The sequence below is a fragment of the Hyla sarda genome, chromosome 2 (assembly GCF_029499605.1).
Source record: "Hyla sarda isolate aHylSar1 chromosome 2, aHylSar1.hap1, whole genome shotgun sequence".
Taxonomy (NCBI): Eukaryota; Metazoa; Chordata; class Amphibia; order Anura; family Hylidae; genus Hyla; species Hyla sarda.
This window is the reverse complement of record NC_079190.1, coordinates 347955226-347974991: the sequence shown is the minus strand read 5'-3', so window position 1 is coordinate 347974991 and position 19766 is coordinate 347955226. Positions and strand designations below refer to the sequence as shown.

The following is a 19766-nucleotide window of genomic DNA, read 5'->3' as shown; positions in this document are numbered from 1 at the left end:
CATGACTTGCACAACTGATGGGTGAAGCAGAAGATACTCGGAGCTGCATTGACAGTGGCATTAGTAATCTGAGTTTAAGGAACAAGAGGGCTGTCTAGGGGGAGGGGGCAACAAGAGCTGTCCAGGGTGAAGGGGCAGTGAAAGGTGTCAGTGCTGAAAAAGAAGATCTACCCAGCATAAAGGGGCATCAAGAACTGTCATGATTGGAGGGGGCAGCAAGGACTGTCCTGGGTGGAGGGGGCAGCAAGGACTGTCCTGGGTGTGGGTGGAGGGGGAAGCAAGGACTGTCATGGGTGGAGGGGGCAACAAGGACTGTCCAGCATGGAGGGGGCAGCAAGGACTGTCCTGAGTGGAGGGGGCAGCAAGGACTGTCCTGGGTGGAGGGGGCAGCAAGAACTGTCCTGGGTGGAGGGGGCAGCAAGGACTGTCCTGGGTGGAGGGGGCAGCAAGGACTGTCCTGGGTGGAGGGGGCAGCAAGGACTGTCCTGGGTGGAGGGGGCAGCAAGGACTGTCCTGGGTGGAGGGGGCAGCAAGGACTGTCCTGGGTGGAGGGGGCAGCAAGGACTGTCCTGGATGGAGGGGGCAGCAAGGACTGTCCTGGGTTGAGAGGGCAGCAAGGACTCTCATGGGTGGAGGGGGCAGCAAGGACTGTCCAGGATGGAGGGGGCAGCAAGGACTGTCCAGGGTTGAGGGGGCAGCAAGGACTGTCCTGGGTGGAGGGGGCAGCAAGGACTGTCCAAGATGGGGGGGGGGGGGGGCAGCAAGGACTGTCCAGGGTGGAGGGGGAAGCAAGGACTGTCCAGGGTAGAGGGGACAGCAAGGACTGTCCAGGGTAGAGGGGACAGCAAGGACTGTCCGGGGTGAGCAGAAAGAACTGTCCAGGATGAGCAAGGAAAAAAGATAAAGTTGGATGTCAGAGGTAAGTGAGCAGTCCTGGATCAGAGAAAACAGATATTGGTGATGAGGTTAGTGGTGTTTGGGGCAGAAAAGGCAGCAATAGTTGACATGAGCAGTAAGGTGGGCAGGGTGACAGGGGCAGTAAGGTGGGCAGGGTGACAGGGGCAGTAAGGTGGGCAGGGTGACAGGGGCAGTAGTGTGAGCATGATGACAGGGGCAGTAGTGTGAGCAGGGTGACAGGGGCAGTAGTGTGAGCAGGGTGACAGTGGCAGTAGTGTGAGCAGGGTGACAGGGGCAGTAGTGTGAGCAGGGTGACAGGGGCAGTAGTGTGAGCATGATGACAGGGGCAGTAGTGTGAGCATGATGACAGGGGCAGTAGTGTGAGCATGATGACAGGGGCAGTAGTGTGAGCAGGATGACAGGGGCAGTAGTGTGAGCATGATGACAGGGGCAGTAGTGTGAGCATGATGTCAGGGGCAGTAGTGTGAGCATGATGACAGGGGCAGTAGTGTGAGCATGATGACAGGGGCAGTAGTGTGAGCATGATGACAGGGGCAGTAGTGTGAGCATGATGACAGGGGCAGTAGTGTGAGCATGATGACAGGGGCAGTAGTGTGAGCATGATGACAGGGGCAGTAGTGTGAGCAGGATGACAGGGGCAGTAGTGTGATCATGATGACAGGGGCAGTAGTGTGAGCATGATGACAGGGGCAGTAGTGTGAGCATGATGACAGGGGCAGTAGTGTGAGCATGATGACAGGGGCAGTAGTGTGAGCAGGATGACAGGGGCAGTAGTGTGAGCAGGATGACAGGGGCAGTAGTGTGAGCAGGATGACAGGGGCAGTAGTGTGAGCATGATGACAGGGGCAGTAGTGTGAGCATGATGACAGGGGCAGTAGTGTGAGCATGATGACAGGGGCAGTAGTGTGAGCATGATGACAGGGGCAGTAGTGTGAGCATGATGACAGGGGCAGTAGTGTGAGCAGGGTGACAGGGGCAGTAGTGTGAGCATGATGACAGGGGCAGTAGTGTGAGCATGATGACAGGGGCAGTAGTGTGATCATGATGACAGGGGCAGTAGTGTGAGCAGGATGACAGGGGCAGTAGTGTGAGCAGGATGACAGGGGCAGTAGTGTGAGCAGGATGACAGGGGCAGTAGTGTGAGCATGATGACAGGGGCAGTAGTGTGAGCATGATGACAGGGGCAGTAGTGTGAGCAGGGTGACAGGGGCAGTAGTGTGAGCAGGGTGACAGGGGCAGTAGTGTGAGCATGATGACAGGGGCAGTAGTGTGAGCATGATGACAGGGGCAGTAGTGTGAGCAGGGTGACAGGGGCAGTAGTGTGAGCATGATGACAGGGGCAGTAGTGTGAGCATGATGACAGGGGCAGTAGTGTGAGCAGGGTGACAGGGGCAGTAGTGTGAGCAGGATGACAGGGGCAGTAGTGTGAGCATGATGACAGGGGCAGTAGTGTGAGCATGATGACAGGGGCAGTAGTGTGAGCATGATGACAGGGGCAGTAGTGTGAGCAGGGTGACAGGGGCAGTAGTGTGAGCATGATGACAGGGGCAGTAGTGTGAGCATGATGACAGGGGCAGTAGTGTGAGCAGGATGACAGGGGCAGTAGTGTGAGCATGATGACAGGGGCAGTAGTGTGAGCAGGGTGACAGGGGCAGAAGGTAAATATTCTGATGCCAGGCAGATCACTACATTATTGAGAAGCACCTCTGCAAAATCCTGGGCACATCATGGTCAGGAGCAGCTCGTTCCTGTATCAGTATCAGTGGCAGCAGCACGATCGGGTCAGGTGTATAACTTAACCACTGAAACAATACAACACTGGACCACATCCATCCAGGCTCCTACCAGACACACAACATCGGAGCACCACAGCAATACCTGCAATCTCCCCACTGTGCAATCCTACATCAGCCCCCTACCTGATGATCTGCAGTCTACAGTGATTCCCAGGGATCTGCTTTTAGGTCCGCACTGGATTCCTTGTACGATCTGTGTGGACGATCTCAGAGCCGGCTATTTAAACGAGCAAAGATTACGTCAGATAACTGGAGATCCCGGGGAGGGCGAATGTGATGGATTGTGTGTTCGCTCCTCCCTTCAGTTCTCCGGACATTGCCGAACAGCCGAGAGCAGAGCAGAGTGTGATCAGAAGCTGGGAGGAGGGAAGGATCACTCAGTGCTCAGCTCCGCCCTCAGCAGCAGCACAAACAGCAAAGTAGCAGATACACACAGGAGAAGGGAGTGATCTTCAGACGTTAATGTAGCAGAGGAACGTGTGTTCTACTATGTTAATGTAGCAGAGGAAAGTGTGTTCTACTATGTTAATGTAGCAGAGGAAAGTGTGTTCTACTATGTTAATGTAGCAGAGGAAAGTGTGTTCTACTATGTTAATGTAGCAGAGGAAAGTGTGTTCTACTATGTTAATGTAGCAGAAGAAAGTGTGTTCTACTATGTTAATGTAGCAGAGGAAAGTGTGTTCTACTATGTTAATGTAGCAGAGGAAAGTGTGTTCTACTATGTTAATGTAGCAGAGGAAAGTGTGTTCTACTATGTTAATGTAGCAGAGGAAAGTGTGTTCTACTATGTTAATGTAGCAGAGGAAAGTGTGTTCTACTATGTTAATGTAGCAGAGGAAAGTTTCTTCTACTATGTTAATGTAGCAGAGGAAAGTGTGCTCTACTATGTTAATGTAGCAGAGGAAAGTGTGTTCTACTATGTTAATGTAGCAGAGCAAAGTGTGTTCTACTATGTTAATGTAGCAGAGGAAAGTGTGTTCTACTATGTTTATGTAGCAGAGGAAAGTGTGTTCTACTATGTTAATGTAGCAGAGGAAAGTGTGTTCTACTATGTTAATGTAGCAGAGGAAAGTGTGTTCTACTATGTTAATGTAGCAGAGGAAAGTGTGTTCTACTATGTTAATGGAGCAGAAGAAAGTGTGTTCTACTATGTTAATGTAGCAGAGGAAAGTGTGTTCTACTATGTTAATGTAGCAGAGGAAAGTGTGTTCTACTATGTTAATGTAGCAGAGGAAAGTGTGTTCTACTATGTTAATGTAGCAGAGGAAAGTGTGTTCTACTATGTTAATGTAGCAGAGGAAAGTGTGTTCTACTATGTTAATGTAGCAGAGGAAAGTTTCTTCTACTATGTTAATGTAGCAGAGGAAAGTGTGCTCTACTATGTTAATGTAGTAGAGGAAAGTGTGTTCTACTATGTTAATGTAGCAGAGCAAAGTGTGTTCTACTATGTTAGTGTAGCAGAGGAAAGTGTGTTCTACTATGTTAATGTAGCAGAGGAAAGTGTGTTCTACTATGTTAATGTAGCAGAGGAAAGTGTGTTCTACTATGTTAATGTAGCAGAGGAAAGTGTGTTCTACTATGTTAATGTAGCAGAGGAAAGTGTGCTCTACTATGTTAATGTAGCAGAGGAAAGTGTGTTCTACTATGTTAATGTAGCAGAGGAAAGTGTGTTCTACTATGTTAATGTAGCAGAGGAAAGTGTGTTCTACTATGTTAATGTAGCAGAGGAAAGTGTGTTCTACTATGTTAGTGTAGCAGAGGAAAGTGTGTTCTACTATGTTAGTGTAGCAGAGGTGAATGCACTCTGATACTACTCTGCACCCTGCTATGCTAATGTAACAGAGGCAAATATGCCCTGAGCAGCACTAGGTAAGTCATTAGGCTAAATTTCCACTTTCTTGTGTGCAAAAAAAAAAAAAATGCCAGAAAAGAACGCCAGTGCAATTTCTTGCATCTGACGTTTTTTCTGGTGTTTAAGAAAATTAATATTTTTTATAACAAAATTTTAATACATTTTTAAACAGGGATTCATTTATGTGGGCGGGCAGGGCACTAAAAATGCAATGCGGTCGTCCATAATATAGCAGAGATGCGGAGCTGTTCTATACAGTGCTCGCATCTCTGCTCTATACTCTGGGCCGGCCAGTTATATGAATAGAAATTCACATTCATATTTTCCGTCCAGAGTGGGGATTAGCCGGATGGTGGCAGCCAACCCCCGCTCTCAGTGGGAAATATGAATGGCAGAGATGCAAGCGCAGGAGAAAACCGCTCTGCTTCTCAGGGATGAAGGATGATCGCAACGGGTGTCAGGGGTGACACCCACTGTGATCTGTCCTTAACTGCAGGTACTACTGCTCCCAACATGGAGCAGACTCTGCTCCATGCTGGGAGCTGAAGTACCTGCATTAATAGACAGATCGCAACGAGTGTCACTCCTGAGGATCGCAACATGTGTCAGAAGTGACACTGGTGGCGATCTGTCAATTAGTACAGGTACTACTACTCCCATTATGGAACAGTGTGTTCCATGCTGGGAGTAGTACTAACTAAAAAATGTTTAAAAAAATAAAAGGGAAGAACACACACACACACTACATTTTTATTATTGTTGGCTACATTTTTAGTGCCCTGCTTGCACACATAAATTGATCCCTGTTTAAAGATTAATTAAAATTTCGTTTTAGTAAAGATACATTTCGTTAAATACTATTTTTTCCATCACTACTGTATATTTTAAAATATTTTTTTAATGGCAAAATTTTATTAAAAAGGTATCTCCATCACTTTTTGGATCGCTAAAGTCCAAAAAAGAATAAAAACTACCTGCAAAAAGGCCAAAGTTAAAATCCACATGTCATTCTTCTTGTCATTTTTTTACTCTAATAGACTTCTATGGGACAAAAACGCTACGATTTCAGGGAAAAAAAGCCATAGGCTCAACATGCTGCGACTTTGCAAAACCGCCAAGGAGCTGAAAAAAGTCAAAAAAAGTCAAAAACCGCCAAAAGGATTTATAAAAAACGCCAAACTGAAAAACACAAAGTAGAAAAAGAATTTAGTGATTTCTCATTGATTTACAGCTAACATCTGGCCACAGCGTTTTTTGGCCCAAAAAATGCCATGTGGCAAAATTGGCATTTTTCTTGGTATTTCCCCCCCCCCCCCAAAAAAAAGTGGAAACTTAGCCTTAGGCTAGGACTCCACTGAGATTTTTGCCCTGCGATTTTCGTGGCATAAAAACACCAGGAAAAAATGCCACAGTTTTTCCCTGCGTTTTGGCGTTTTTTCTGGCGTTTTTACCTTTGTGTGGAATTTGCCTTTTTTGGCCCCTTTGGCGTTTTTTTTACAAAATAGTTGGGTACCAAAATGGGTACCAAAAAAAAAAAAAAGGATGCAGTAGGGATGTAAAAATGTATTTAACTACCGTATTTTTCGCCGTATAAGACGAACTTTTTCTTCCCCAAAACTGGGGGGAAAAAGTCGGTGCGTCTTATACGGCGAATGCACCCCTATCGCGGCGGTCCCTGCGGCCATCAACGGCCGGGACCCGCGGCTAATACAGGACATCACCGATCGCGGTGATGCCCTGTATTAACCCTTCAGACGCGGCGATCAAAGCTGACAGCCACGTCTGAAGGGAAAGTGACACTAACCCGGCTGTTCAGTCGGGCTGTTCGGGACCGCCGCGATTTCACCGCGGCGGTCCCGAACAGCCCGACTGAATAGCCGGGTTAGTGCTTACAGGACACCGGGAGGGACCTTACCTGCCTCCTTGGTGTCTGCTCCGTGCCGGGATCCCCTGTATGCCGGCGCTCTCCTTCCTCGTCATCACGTCGTCGCGTACGTACGTCGGCGTGCGTAACGACGTGATGGCGGCGACGGAGAGCGAGGATACCCGGCCGGCAGCAGAGACGTTCCGGAACGACGGGGACACGGCGACAGCGATGGAGCGACATCCAGGGCAGCGGTGACGGGTCCGGAGCGGCGGGGACACGTGAGTATTACCTCCTCCTGCAGTGGTCTTCAATCTGCGGACCTGCAGATGTTGTAAAACTACAACTCCCAGCATGCCCGGACAGCCAACGGCTGTCCGGGCATGCTGGGAGTTGAAGTTTTGCAACATCTGGAGGACCGCAGGTTGAAGACCACTATTGGGTTCAAAATCTTTATTTTTTAAGATTTTGCCCCTAAAAATTGGGTGCGTCTTATACGCCGGTGCGTCCTATAGGACGAAAAATACGGTAAATGTTTCTTTTTTATAACAAAATTTTCATATTTTTTTTTATAAAGTGTGTGTGTGTTTAACTTTTTTTTCTCTTTTCCCCCTACATTTTTTATGTAGTACTACTACTCCCAGAATGGAACAGACTGTTCCATGGTGGGAGTAGTAGTACCTGTACTATAGACATATCGTCCCGGGTGTCAGACTGATGCGATTGTCCATAATAAAGCAGAGATGCGGCTCTATACAGCGCTCACATCTCTGCTCTGAACTCTGAGTGATGTTCTATTCACATCACTGGCCATTCATATTTTCCGCCCAGAGCTGTGATTGGCCGGATGGTTTCAGCCAATCACAGCTCTGAGGAAAAGATGAATGAATGAGTGGCCGGCCCTGAGTATAGTACAGAGCAGGGATGCGAGCGATGTATACAGCCGCTCCATCTCTGCTATAGACAGGACGATCACAGCGGGTGTCAGTAGTGACACTCTGCCCCATGCTGGGAGCTGTACTACCTGCATTAATAGACAGATTGCAGCGAGTATAACTTCTGACACCCGCTGCAATCTGTCTATTAATGCAGGTACTACAGCTCCCAGCATGGAGCAGAGTGTACTCCATGTTGGGAGTAGTAGTACTTGTAGTTAAGGAAAGATCACAGAGGGTATCACTCCTGACACCCGCTGTGATCATCCTGTATAATGTATGGATGCAGCGGCCGCTCTTCTATGCTCCCCTGCACTGCCGTATATACACACATATTCCTAGAGCTGTGATAGGCTGGAACCATCTGGCCAATCACAGCTCTCTGCGGGAAAAATGAATATGTGTATATATACGGCAGTGCAGGGGACCATAGAAGAGCGGCCGGACGCATCTATACATTATACAGGATCGCAACGGGCGATCTGTTAATTAGTACAGGTACTACTACTCCCATCATGGAACAGTGTGTTCCATGCTGGGAGTAGTAGTACTACCTAAAAAAAATAAAAAAAACACACACACTACATTTTTATTATTGTCGGCTACATTTTTAGTGCTTTACCCGCCCACATAAATTGATACCTGTTTAAAAATGAATAAACATTTCGTAATAAAAAAGATAAATCTCGTTAGATACAATTTTTTCCATCACTTCTGTATGTTTTTTATTATTTTTTTTATGGTACCCTACGAAATTTTAATAAAAAAAGGTATCTCCATAATTTTTTGGGATCGCTAAAGTCCAAAAAAGAATAAAAAACCGCCTGCAAAAACGCAAAATTTTAAACCAACACGGCGTTATTCTTGGTGTTTTTGCTCTCCCATAGACTTCCATGGGATGAAAACGACACAATTTCAAGGCAAAAAAACGCCAAACTAGGTTTTGTCGGGCGATTTGAAAATCCATCTGAAAAACGCCAAAAGGATAAAAATACAAACAAACTGAAAAACGCCAAGTGAATCTGGCATTTTGCAGTTTACTATTGACTTGCAGCTAACATCTGGACGCGGCGTTTTTTCACTGAAAGAACGCTGTGCGGTAAAATTGGCGTTTTTTACAGCATTTTTGCAAAAAAAACCTCAGTGGAATTCTAGCCTTAGGGTTTGCATACCAAAAGAAAAATACAGAGCTACCTAGTGCTGGGCAGTATGCCAGTTCATAATAACCTAATACCGGTGTGTTTTTTTTTATGATGTGAATTTTTCATCGCAATACCGGTGAGTGTATACAAAATGTTGGGACAGCAGAGCGGCGAAACATTGCACTGCAGGACATTGTTTGAGAGGGACCTGGTTTTGCAGTTGCACCAAACAAACACCATGTAAGTGAGGGCGTGGCAGCCTGAGTGGTGAACAAAATGGACAACCCCGGTGAAAGTAGTGAAACTATAGTTTCAGAACAGGCAGAAAATGAAATAGAGGTGGTACCAAAACGAGGAGCCGTGTCTGTTGTATGGAGGTTTTTTGGCTTTAAAAAATCTGAAGTGGATCAAACTGTAATATTGTGCAAATGTTGTCGGGCTAAAGTTGTAGCCACAGGAAGCAACACAAGCAATTTGTTCCACCACCTTAGCCGTCGTCATGTTCTTGAGTATCAAGAATGCATGAAAATCTTTGTCCTCCGTGTCTGCAGGTAATGCTGGGACTGCTAGACAAACGACCAATCAGATGTCAATCAGAGAGGCGTTTGCTAGGGGGACAAGAAAAGCAAACGGTGGAACAAGATTGCAAACGCTATCACTATCCACTTAACCAAAGTCGTGGTACAACTTAGTACTGTTGAGAAAGATGGGTCAGGTAGATGATTAAAACGCTGGATTCCAGATATGTTTTGCCAAGTCGCAAATACTTCAGCCAAACAGCATTTCCCGCCTTGTGCCTAAAGCACAGAGCTAAGCTAGAAGTAGACATGGCTATCGTTCCCCACTTCTCAGCAACAACTGATTTATGGTCTAGTCGCAGCATGGAGCCATACCTAAGCCTGACTGTTTGTTTTATAAGTGACTACTGGGTGTTGCATAGTCTTTGTCTGCAAACAAGCTTTTTCCAAGATGACCACACTGGCAAGTCACTGGCAGCAGGCTTGCAGGAGGCACTTGATTCCTGGGGACTTTCGGAACAGAAACTAGAGGCCATCACAACTGGCAGTGGAGCCAACACCATTAAGGCTATCCAGCTGAATAATTGGACAAGACTCCAGTGTATGGTCACAGGCTTCACCTAGCCATTGGTAAGCAGTTATTACTAACTAGTTATTACAGTTGCAATCAGAAATATTCGACCCCTTCAGCTCACAAGACAGGATAGTAATGTAGATGAAAGATAAGGACAATACATGACAAAGAACTCACAAAAAAGTTTATTGATTCATATCTTAATGAGTTAATTTGACAAACAAAATGTGGAGATTATATGAAAAATGTAACTGTTTTCACACATGTGCATGTGCAGTATTATTCAACCCCAGCTTCAGCTCTTTGTGGAGCATACTTTAGCTTTTATAACTTCTAACAAATGTTTTGGGTAAGTGCTGACAAGCTTCTTACACCTCTCCATTGGGATCTTTGCTCATTCTTCAGGTGCAGAAGAGGCTTCTGATGTTTGATGTTAACAAAATATATTGTTACACACAAATTCTACATCATACATTTTCTGTGTTGATTTTATGTTTCACTCAACCCATAATATGTAATCCAAGACAGAATCTTGCATTTTGACACTACTTTCATTGATAAATGAATAAATATTTCTGATCACAATTGTATATTAATATGGCCTGTCATGATGTGAGATTTATTTTCAATTTACCCTGTGCAGGTTTATTGGAATCATTTGTGTTTGTGTGTGCTGATTTAACATTAGCAAACCAACATTGTTTCTTGTCCTTTTTACAAAGAGAGGTACATGGATATCCTGGAGGCTGTCAACAAGGTGTGTCAGGGTTTCCGCAGGGTCTTAAAAAGTCTTAAAAGCTATTTTCTAAATTTAAGGCCTTAAAAAGTCTTAAATTTGACAAAAATGTGTGCACTTGGTCTTCCCCCCTTAACGACCAAGGACGTAAATGTACGTCCGGGTGCAGCTGTGCTTAGCGCACCAGGACGTACATTTACGTCCTGTACATGACCGTGAGCATCGCAGCGATTCTTGGGTCATGCACGGCTAGTCCCGGCTGCTGATTGTATCCAGGGATGGTAATGGTTAACATCCATGATCGCACTGATGTCTGCCATAAACCCCTCAGATGCCGTGATCAATACAGATCACGGCATCTGCATGAATGTGGTCAGAAATATGGATAATCGGATCGCCCTCAGTGCTTCCACGGGGATCTAATCATCCAGAAAGGTGCACGGGGGTCCCCTCACCTGCCTCTGCCACCTTCCACGGGTCTTTTGCTCTGGTCTGAGATCGAGCAGACCATAGCAGAAGATGACCAATAACACTGATCAGTGCTATGCCCTATGCATAGCACTGAACAGTATTAGCAATCAAAGGATTGCTATAAATAGTCCCCTATGGGGACTATTAACCCCTTATGTACTGAGCCCTTTTCACCTTAAGGACTGAGCCCTTTATTGCAATTCTGATCACTGTCAATTTATGCATTAATAACTCTGGGATGCTTTCACCGATTATTCTGATTCCGAGATAGTTTTTCCATGACACATTCTACTTTAACACAGTGGTAAATTTTCATCATTACTTGCATCCTTTCTTCGTGAAAAATCCCCAAATTTCATGAAAATTTTTAAAATCTTGCATTTTTCTAACTTTGAAACTCTCTGCTTGTAAGGAAAATGGATATTCCAAATAAATGATATATTGATTCAAATATACAATATGTCTACTTTATATTTGCAAGTCCATAAAGCAAAAAATTAGACCACAGGTGTGGACATATGGGTGGCATCATAAAGTTGACATGTTTTTACTTTTGGAAGACATTAGAGGGCTTCAAAGTTCAGCAGCAATTTTCTAATTTTTCAAAAATTTTCTAAATCTGAATTTTTCATGGACCAGTCCAGTTTTTAAGTGGATTTGAAGGGCCTTCATATTAGAAATACCCCATAAATGACCCCATTATAAAAACTGCACCCCCAAAGTATTCAAAATGACATTCAGAAAGTGTGTTAACCCTTTAGGTGTTTCACTGGAATAGCAGCAAGGTAAAGGAGAAAATTCAAAATGTTCATTTTTTACACTCGCATGTTCTTGTGGACCCAGTTTTTGAAATTTTACAAGGGGTACAAAGAGAAAAAGCCCCCTGAAATTTGTAAGCCAATTTCTCTCGAGTAAGGAAATACCTCATATGTGTATGTCAAGTGCTCTGTGGGTGCACTAGAGGCCTCAGAAGGGAAGGAGCGACAATGGGATTTTGGAGAGTGAGTTTTTCTGAAATGGCTTTTTGGGGGGCATGTCCCATTTAGGAAGCCCCTAAAGCCCCATTTTGGAAACTACACCCCTCAAGGAACGTAACACAAGGTCCTCTGAGCCTTAACACCCCACAGGTGTTTGACGACTTTTTTGTTAAAGTTGAATGTGTAAATGAATTTTTTTATTCTCACTAAAATGCTGGTTTTCCCCCAAATTTTAGATTTTTTTCAAGGGGTTATAGGAGAAAATGCCCCCCAAAATGTGTAACCCCATCTCTTCTGAGTATGGAAATACCCCATGTGTGGATGTCAAGTGCACTGCGGGCGCACTACAATGCTCAGAAGAGAAGAAGTCACATTTGGCTTTTGGAAAGCAAATTTTGCTGAAATGGTTTTTGGGGGGCATGTCACATTTAGGAAGCCCCTATGGTGCCAGAACAGCAAAAAAAAACACATGGCATACTATTTTGGAAACTACACTCCTCAAGGAAGGTAACAAGGGGTACAAGTAGCCTTAACACCCCACAGGTGCTTGACACATTTCCGCAAAATTTGGACGTGAAAATGAAAAATTAAATTTTTTGGCCTAAAATGCTGGTTTTACCCCAAATTTTTCATTTTCACAAGGGGTAATTGGAGAAAAGCGTCTCAAAATTTGTAACCCCATTTCTTATGAGTATGGAAATACCCCATATGTGGCTGTAAAGTGCTCTGCAGGCGAACTACAATGCTCAGAAGAGAAGGAGCGCCATTGAGCTTTTGGTGAGAGAATTTGGTTGGAATAGAAGTGGGAGGCCATGTGCGTTTACAAAGCCCCCCGTGGTACCAGAACAGTGGACTCCCCCACATGTGACCCTATTTTGGAAACTACACCCCTCACAGAATTTAACCTCTCAAGGACCAAGGACGTACCGGTACATCCTGAGTTCTTTCCCTTTTCTATAACGTGGGGCCATGGCGTCATAGTGGGTCGGGCCTGGCCTCTAACAATGGCCGGGACCCGTGGCTAATAGCGCGCAGCACTGATCGTGGTGCCGCGTGCTATTAACCCTTTAGATGCGGCGTTCAAAGTTGAACGCTACATCTAAAGTGAAAGTAAAACCATGATGGTTAGCTCAGGGAGCTGTTTGCGATCGCCGCGGCAAAATTGCGGCATCCCAAATAGCTTACAAGACAGCCGGAGGATCCCTACCTACCTCCATGCTGTCCGATCGTCGAATGACTGCTCAATGCCTGAGATCCAAGCATGAGCAGTCAAGCAGCAAAATCATTGATCACTGGTTTCCTATGAGAAACCAGTGATCAATGTAAAAGATCAGTGTGTGCAGTGTTATAGTCCCTATGGGAGCTATAACATTGCAAAAAAAAAAGTGAATAAAGATAATTTAACCCCTAAATAATAAATACAAAAGTTTGAATCACCCCCCTTTTCCCATTTAAAAAAAAAAAACTGTGTAAATAAAAATACATATAAATACAGAGGAGGCAGGTAAGGTCCCTCCCGGTGTCATGTAAGCTGTTCGGGATGCCGCGATTTCACAGCGGCGTTCCCGAACAGCCCGACTAAGCAGCCGGGATACTTTCACTTTCGCTTCAGACGCGGCGGTCAGCTTTGATTGCCGTTTCTGAAGGGTTAATACAGGGCATCACCGCGATCGGTGATGTCCTGTATTAGTCGCGGGTCCCGGCCGTTGATGGCCGCCGGGACTGACCCGATATGACGTGGGGTCACCGCGTGACCCTGCGGCATATAGCGGGAGCCGGTGGAGGACGTAAATATACGTCCTTCGTCGTTAAGGAGTTAAACGTACTAATTTGGTTAAAAAGTTTGCAATTTTTTTTAAGTGCAACAATAATAGAAAAGTATGTAATCATATTTGCCCAGATTTATCAAACTGTGTGAGAGAAAAAGTGGAGTGATTTTCCCACAGCTACCAATTACAGCTCAGCTTTCACTTTACCTCAGCTAGTTACCTGAGCTGTGATTGGTTGATGTGGGAAAATCCCTAAATTTTTTCTCTCACACAGCTTGATAAATCTGGGCCATTGACCCTCAGAATAAAGAACACATGTCATTTTTACCATAAATTGTACGGCATGAAAACTAAACCTTCCAAAATTTACAAAATTGCGGGTTTTCTTTTTAATTTTCCCACACAAATGGTATTTGTGCCCATGTCAGGAACTGTCCAGAGCAGCATAGGTTTGCAATGGGGATTTTCTCCTGCTTTGGACAGCTCCTGATACGGGCATCAGGTGTCAGCAGAGAGCACTGTGGACAAGACAAAAAAGAAATTCAAAAAGAAAAAAAATTCCTCTGTAGCATACAGCTGCTAAAGAGGGTAAGATTTTTTTTAAATAGAAGTAATTTACAAATCTGTTTAACTTTCTGGCACCAGTTGATTTATTTGATAAAAAAAAAAAAAAATGTTTTCCACCCTTTAAGGTCAAAATGGACTTGGTCCTGCGCCGCGATCCCGCATCATATCGCGTCGGTCCCGGCGCTCATCAACGGCCGGGACCCGCGGCTAATATCACACATCGCAGATCGCAGCGATGTGTGGTATTAACCCTTTAGAAGCGGCGGTTAAAGCTTTGACCGCCGCTTCTAAAGTGAAAGTGAAAGTGACCCGGCTGCTCAGTCGGGCTGTTCGGGACCGCCGCGGTTAAATCGCGGCGTCCCGAGCAGCTTGCAGGACACCAGGAGGGCCCTTACCTGCCTCCTCGGTGTCCGATCGGTGAATGACTGCTCCGTGCCTGAGATCCAGGCAGGAGCAATCAAGCGCCGATAACACTGATCACAGGCGTATACACGCCTGTGATCTGTGTAAAAGATCAGTGTGTGCAGTGTTATAGGTCCCTTTGGGATCTATAACACTGCAAAAAAAAAAGTTTCAAAAAGTGTTAATAAAGGTCATTTAACCCCTTCCCTAATAAAAGTTTGAATCACCCCCCTTTTCCCATAAAAAAAATAAAACAGTGTAAAAAAAATAAATAAATAAACATATGTGGTATCGCCGCGTGCGTAAATGTCCGAACTATAAAAATATATCATTAATTAAACCGCACGGTCAATGGCGTACGCGCAAAAAAATTCCAAAGTCAAAAAAAGCGCATTTTTGGTCACTTTTTATACCTTTAAAAAATGAATAAAAAGTGATCAAAAAGTCCGATCAAAACAAAAATCATACTGATAAAAACTTCAGATCACAGCACAAAAAATGAGTCCTCATACTGCCCTGTACGTGGAAAAATAAAAAAGTTATAGGGGTCAGAAGATGACATTTTTAAACGTATAAATTTTCCTGCATGTAGTTATGATTTTTTACAGAAGTACGACAATATCCAACCTATATAAGTAGGGTATCATTTTAATCGTATGGACCTACAGAATAATGATAAGGTGTAATATTTACCGAAATATGCACTGCGTAGAAACGGAAGCCCCCAAAAGTTACAAAATGGGGTTTTTTCTTTGATTTTGTCGCACAATTATTTTTTTTTTCGTTTTGCCGTGCATTTTTGGGTAAAATGACTAATGTCACTGCAAATTAGAATTGGCGACGCAAAAAATAAGCCATAATATGGATTTTTAGGTGGAAAATTTAAAGGGTTATGATTTTTAAAAGGTAAAGAGAAAAAAACGAAAGTGCAAAAACTGAAAAACCCTGAGTCCTTAAGGGGTTAAGGGGTTAAATATTTTTTTGACAGTTCTTAAATTCTGTTACAATGTGGCGGGCCTGTTCATTTAATCGATCTGAAATAAATAATCACTGCTAAGAGTCTTTATAGTCTCTGGCACAACACTACACAGACTTTCCTCCAGTCTCCGCTCACAGCAGCTCCCCCACCCCTCGGGGAAACCTGCCCTGTGCATGCGTACTCATGTCCTGCCGGGACTGGGACAGTTCTGTTCTGGAGGTATGAAAGCGCAAGACTTTACAAAAAGCACGTGCCCTAAACCCTGTCTCCAGCCCTAACAGCTACTTACCGTATTATGAAAGTTACTGAGGCTGACAGTGTTAGCTCTGTTATCTGTGGTGTGGGGTTGGAGTTGCTTACATGACTAGTATAGCGACTAGTATAGCGACTGGAGTGTGGAGAATATAAGCTTTCAAATGAGGTACAGCATGCCTATATTGTCAAACTTCTAGCCTTGTTATTGGCAAAAAAAATCCCTCAGTTTGATAAATAGGTTAGCGGACTTTAGTGGAGAAACAGCGCTAATAAGGCACTACTGCTCTGGTGGCAAATTAGGACAAAATTGTTCCTGGATTAAATGTATGGAGTACAAAAACACTCACCCATAGCAGGATAATACATTTAGAATTATTTGTAAGGCTGGCTTAAGTGCAGTTTCACTTTCATTTGAATAATTTGATATTTTATATTACTATAATACTAAATAATAAATTCTGCCTATATCTGATACATTGTGACATGTTAAATTTATTGGTTGACTATTGTTTGTATTGTATAGTCTAGTCCTGCAGTAGGCTAAGATTGAGCACAAAATGTATTTACTATACGTACTTATATGTACTACCATTTAGGTAAGTGATGCCAATAGCTGAGTGGTTTGACAGACACCTTTCTAAATAAAATGGTTATTACCGTCTATAGCCTATTGCAAAATATAGTTTCCATAGTGTCCATGACGTATGTAATTCAGCAATGTCCACTAAAAATGATTAGGAGCATTTCTGGTAAATGCTCAGAGCATTTGAATTCTCTATTCAGTCATTCACTATTGTTATATGTGTTAGTTTACCTTGTCTGCAAAAAAAAAAGACCCAGTGGGTGTACATCGTGTATGTAAAGAGGTCTTAAAAAGGTTGTAAAAGCTCTTAAATTCAACTCGATGGCCCCTGCAGAAACCCTGGTGTGTGGATGTGTGGTAACCTGGGGGATGTAGGGTATGGGGAGTGTATCTGTGCGGGTATTAAAGGGTGTTTGTTAACCCTTGCTATTCAAGACGCCAGGGTGAGGGCCCCTCAATAAAGCTTTTCCTACCGCCGCCCTTCCCAGGAACTATAGGGAGGTAGATGATAATAGGTTTGAGGTAGTGAGTAATAATAGATTGTCCACAACTTTAAAGCTTCTGTAAACACCGGTAACTTTACTGAAGATTTTCTGTATGCTTCATTAACGTAACAGTTTCTCATCAATACAACAGCTTCCTTTGGAGATTGACAATGGTTGGGACTTTAGCTTTAAAAGTCTTTTGGTCTATTGCACTGTTCCACTGGATTTAGGGGAATAAGTTGCGGTCCAGTAGTCAGGCTAGTATTAGCAGGAATTAGAGTAAAACTCACGATTTTTGGTTCTGCTGAGGCCGTAGGTTTTGAGGCCTAGCGTGTCTTTGAAAGTTGCGTAGCACACCGTCCTATTAGTTCGGCATCCACGAGAGCAGCAACCCAAGAGATTGATAATTGGACGCAGCTCCCTTATATGGGCAGGGGCTGGAGTCACACTAATTGGTCCAAACTGATGTCAACTTAACAGAGATTTGTGGGTAACACGTGACATAAGGACCTCCTAAGGTCCTGCAACATACCATAGAGGTCACTAGCATGGTCACATGACCGAAGGTCCTGCGACGCCGAACAAGGTAAGTACTATACATTCCTATACATCTGTATACATTTATAGATATAATTACTAATATATACATTTATGAACAAGAAAGTTAGAATCCAGGAGAGGCGACTAGGGGTTGTCCCATCTGAGGAACCCTACCTGAACGTAGTTACTCTGACTTTGGGGACCTCTACACTAGGTACCGAATGCAATACGGTACCGGGATACCACAGATGTTTATTTTTTATGTGACCTTTTTTTTTTTTACAGCTATTTTAAACATAGCTCTTTTTTCTATTCCTTTTCTAATCTGCAGTGGATGCACTTCTTTATTTTTTTTTTTTTTTTCTCTCTGTCAGGTATTTAGGCCAATTCAGGACTTTACAGATGCCTTGTCTGAAGAGCGGTATGTCAGTGTGTCCTACGTCAAGCCAGTACTTTATCTGTTCAACACCACCATTCTTGCTGAGGAAGACAACAATACTGAACTAACCAAGGATGTGAAAAGAAACATTCTAGCCTACTTGAACGAGAAATCCAGCACAGATGACCAGCTCAATATCACATCTTTCCTTGATCCACGATACAGAACAACCTATACAAAAGAAAGAAAAAGTCAAACACGTAATTTCCAGAGCACTCGAAGAGATCAAGTCACTAAAGGATCAACAGCAGGCCCCTCCATCAGGGCCTGTTGCTCCGCAAGAGGAAAAAAGGATAAATACCTTGTCCAGCTATTTAAAAAAGCACAGCACCAGCAGCATGGGCAACACCGGTGAAACTCTCTCAGAGGGGGAAACCATCAAGATGGAGCTGAGCGCCTACTTGCTGACTACAGAGGTTGAAATTGATACAGACCCTTTGGATTGGTGGAGATCCAATCAGGCAAATTTCCCCGTGCTGCAAAACTAGCTCGATGGCATTTATGCATACCATACCAGAGATTGTTCAGCACTGATGGCAACATTGGCACGTACCACAGAGCTGCACTGAAACCAGATGCTGTGGACTGTCTGGTTTTTCTTGCTCAAAATTTGTAATGGCTGAGATGCTCAATTTATAAAGCTTGTCCATAAAGTTCAAATGTGTAAATATTATTTCTACGCTACAATTTAATCCTGCAAGCCAAGTTGCACTTGTTTTATAGTTCGATACTTGAATACTGTGTACTGTGCTGGGCTGGAGCAAGAGCATTATTCATGCAAGTTGCATACTTTTAGTTTACTTTTTATTTGTTTAAATGTGTGCACCAGTACACCTTCTTGAAGCAAAGTCCATATGGATGTGTGAACGTTTAGTTGTTTAACCCCTTGGGGATGGAGCCCATTATAACCATATAAGGACGGGAGCATTTTTTGCAAATCTGACCTATCACTTTATGTATTAATAACTCTGGGATGCTATTACTTATAAATTTGATTCCGAGATAGTTTTTCCGTGACATATTCTACTTTATGTTAGTGGTAAATTTACATCGAGACTTGCATCATTTCTTGATGAAAAATTCCACAATTTCAGGAAAAATGTGAACATTTAGCATTTTTCTAGCTTTGAAGCTCTCTGCTTGTGAGGAAAAGGGACATGTCAAATAAATTAGATATTGATTCACATATACAATATGTCTACTTTATGTTTGCATCATAAAGTTGACATGTTTTAACTTTTTGAAGAGGGCTTCAAAGTATAGCAGCACTTTTCCAATTTTTCCCGAAAATTTCAATCTGAATTTTTCTAGGACCAGTTAAGTTTAGAAGTGAATTTGAGGGTCTTTATGTTGGAAATCCCATTGGACCCATTGGACCCCATTAAGAAAACTGCACCCCTCAAAGTATTCAAAATGACATTCAAAAAGTTTGTTAACCCTTTAGGTGTTTCACAGGAATAGCAGCAGAATGGAGGAGAAAAATAAAAATCTAAATTTTTTACACTAAAATATTATTGTGGCCCCATTTTTTTTAATTTTTACAAGGGATAAAATGTAAAAAGGACTCCCAAAACTTGTAATTAATTTTCTCTTAAGTAAGGAAATACCTCATATGTGTATGTAAAGTGCTCTGTGGGTGCCCTAGAGCGCTCAGAAGGGAAGGAGCGACAATGGCATTTTGGAGAGCGAATTTTGCTGAAATGGTTTTGGGGGGCATGTCTCATTTAGGAAGCCCCTATGATGCCAGAACAGTAAAAAAAAAAACACATGGCATACAATTTTGGAAACTACACCCCTCAAGGAACGTAACAAGGGGTAAAGTGAGCCTTAACACCCAACACGTGATTGACGAACTTTCGTTAAAGTGGGACGTGAAAATGAAAAATTTTAATTTTAACACTAAAATGCTTGTGTTATACCAAATTTTTCATTTTCACAAGGATTAATAGGAGAAAATGCCCCTC

At 43.5% G+C, this 19766-nt stretch overlaps 2 protein-coding genes across 2 annotated transcripts in view; one reads left to right on the top strand and one right to left on the bottom strand.

The window, feature by feature from the left end:
- The window catches only part of LOC130356543 (cyclin-dependent kinase inhibitor 1-like), a 69745-nt gene that overhangs the window by 28959 nt on the left and 21020 nt on the right, over positions 1-19766 (bottom strand). The window lies entirely within an intron of this gene.
- On the top strand, positions 849-18563 carry LOC130356544 (E3 SUMO-protein ligase ZBED1-like). Its single transcript, XM_056558230.1, has 2 exons — positions 849-919; positions 17738-18563. The coding sequence occupies exons 1-2, from the start codon at positions 911-913 to the stop codon at positions 18155-18157; spliced, it is 429 nt and encodes a 142-aa protein (XP_056414205.1). The 5' UTR covers positions 849-910; the 3' UTR covers positions 18158-18563.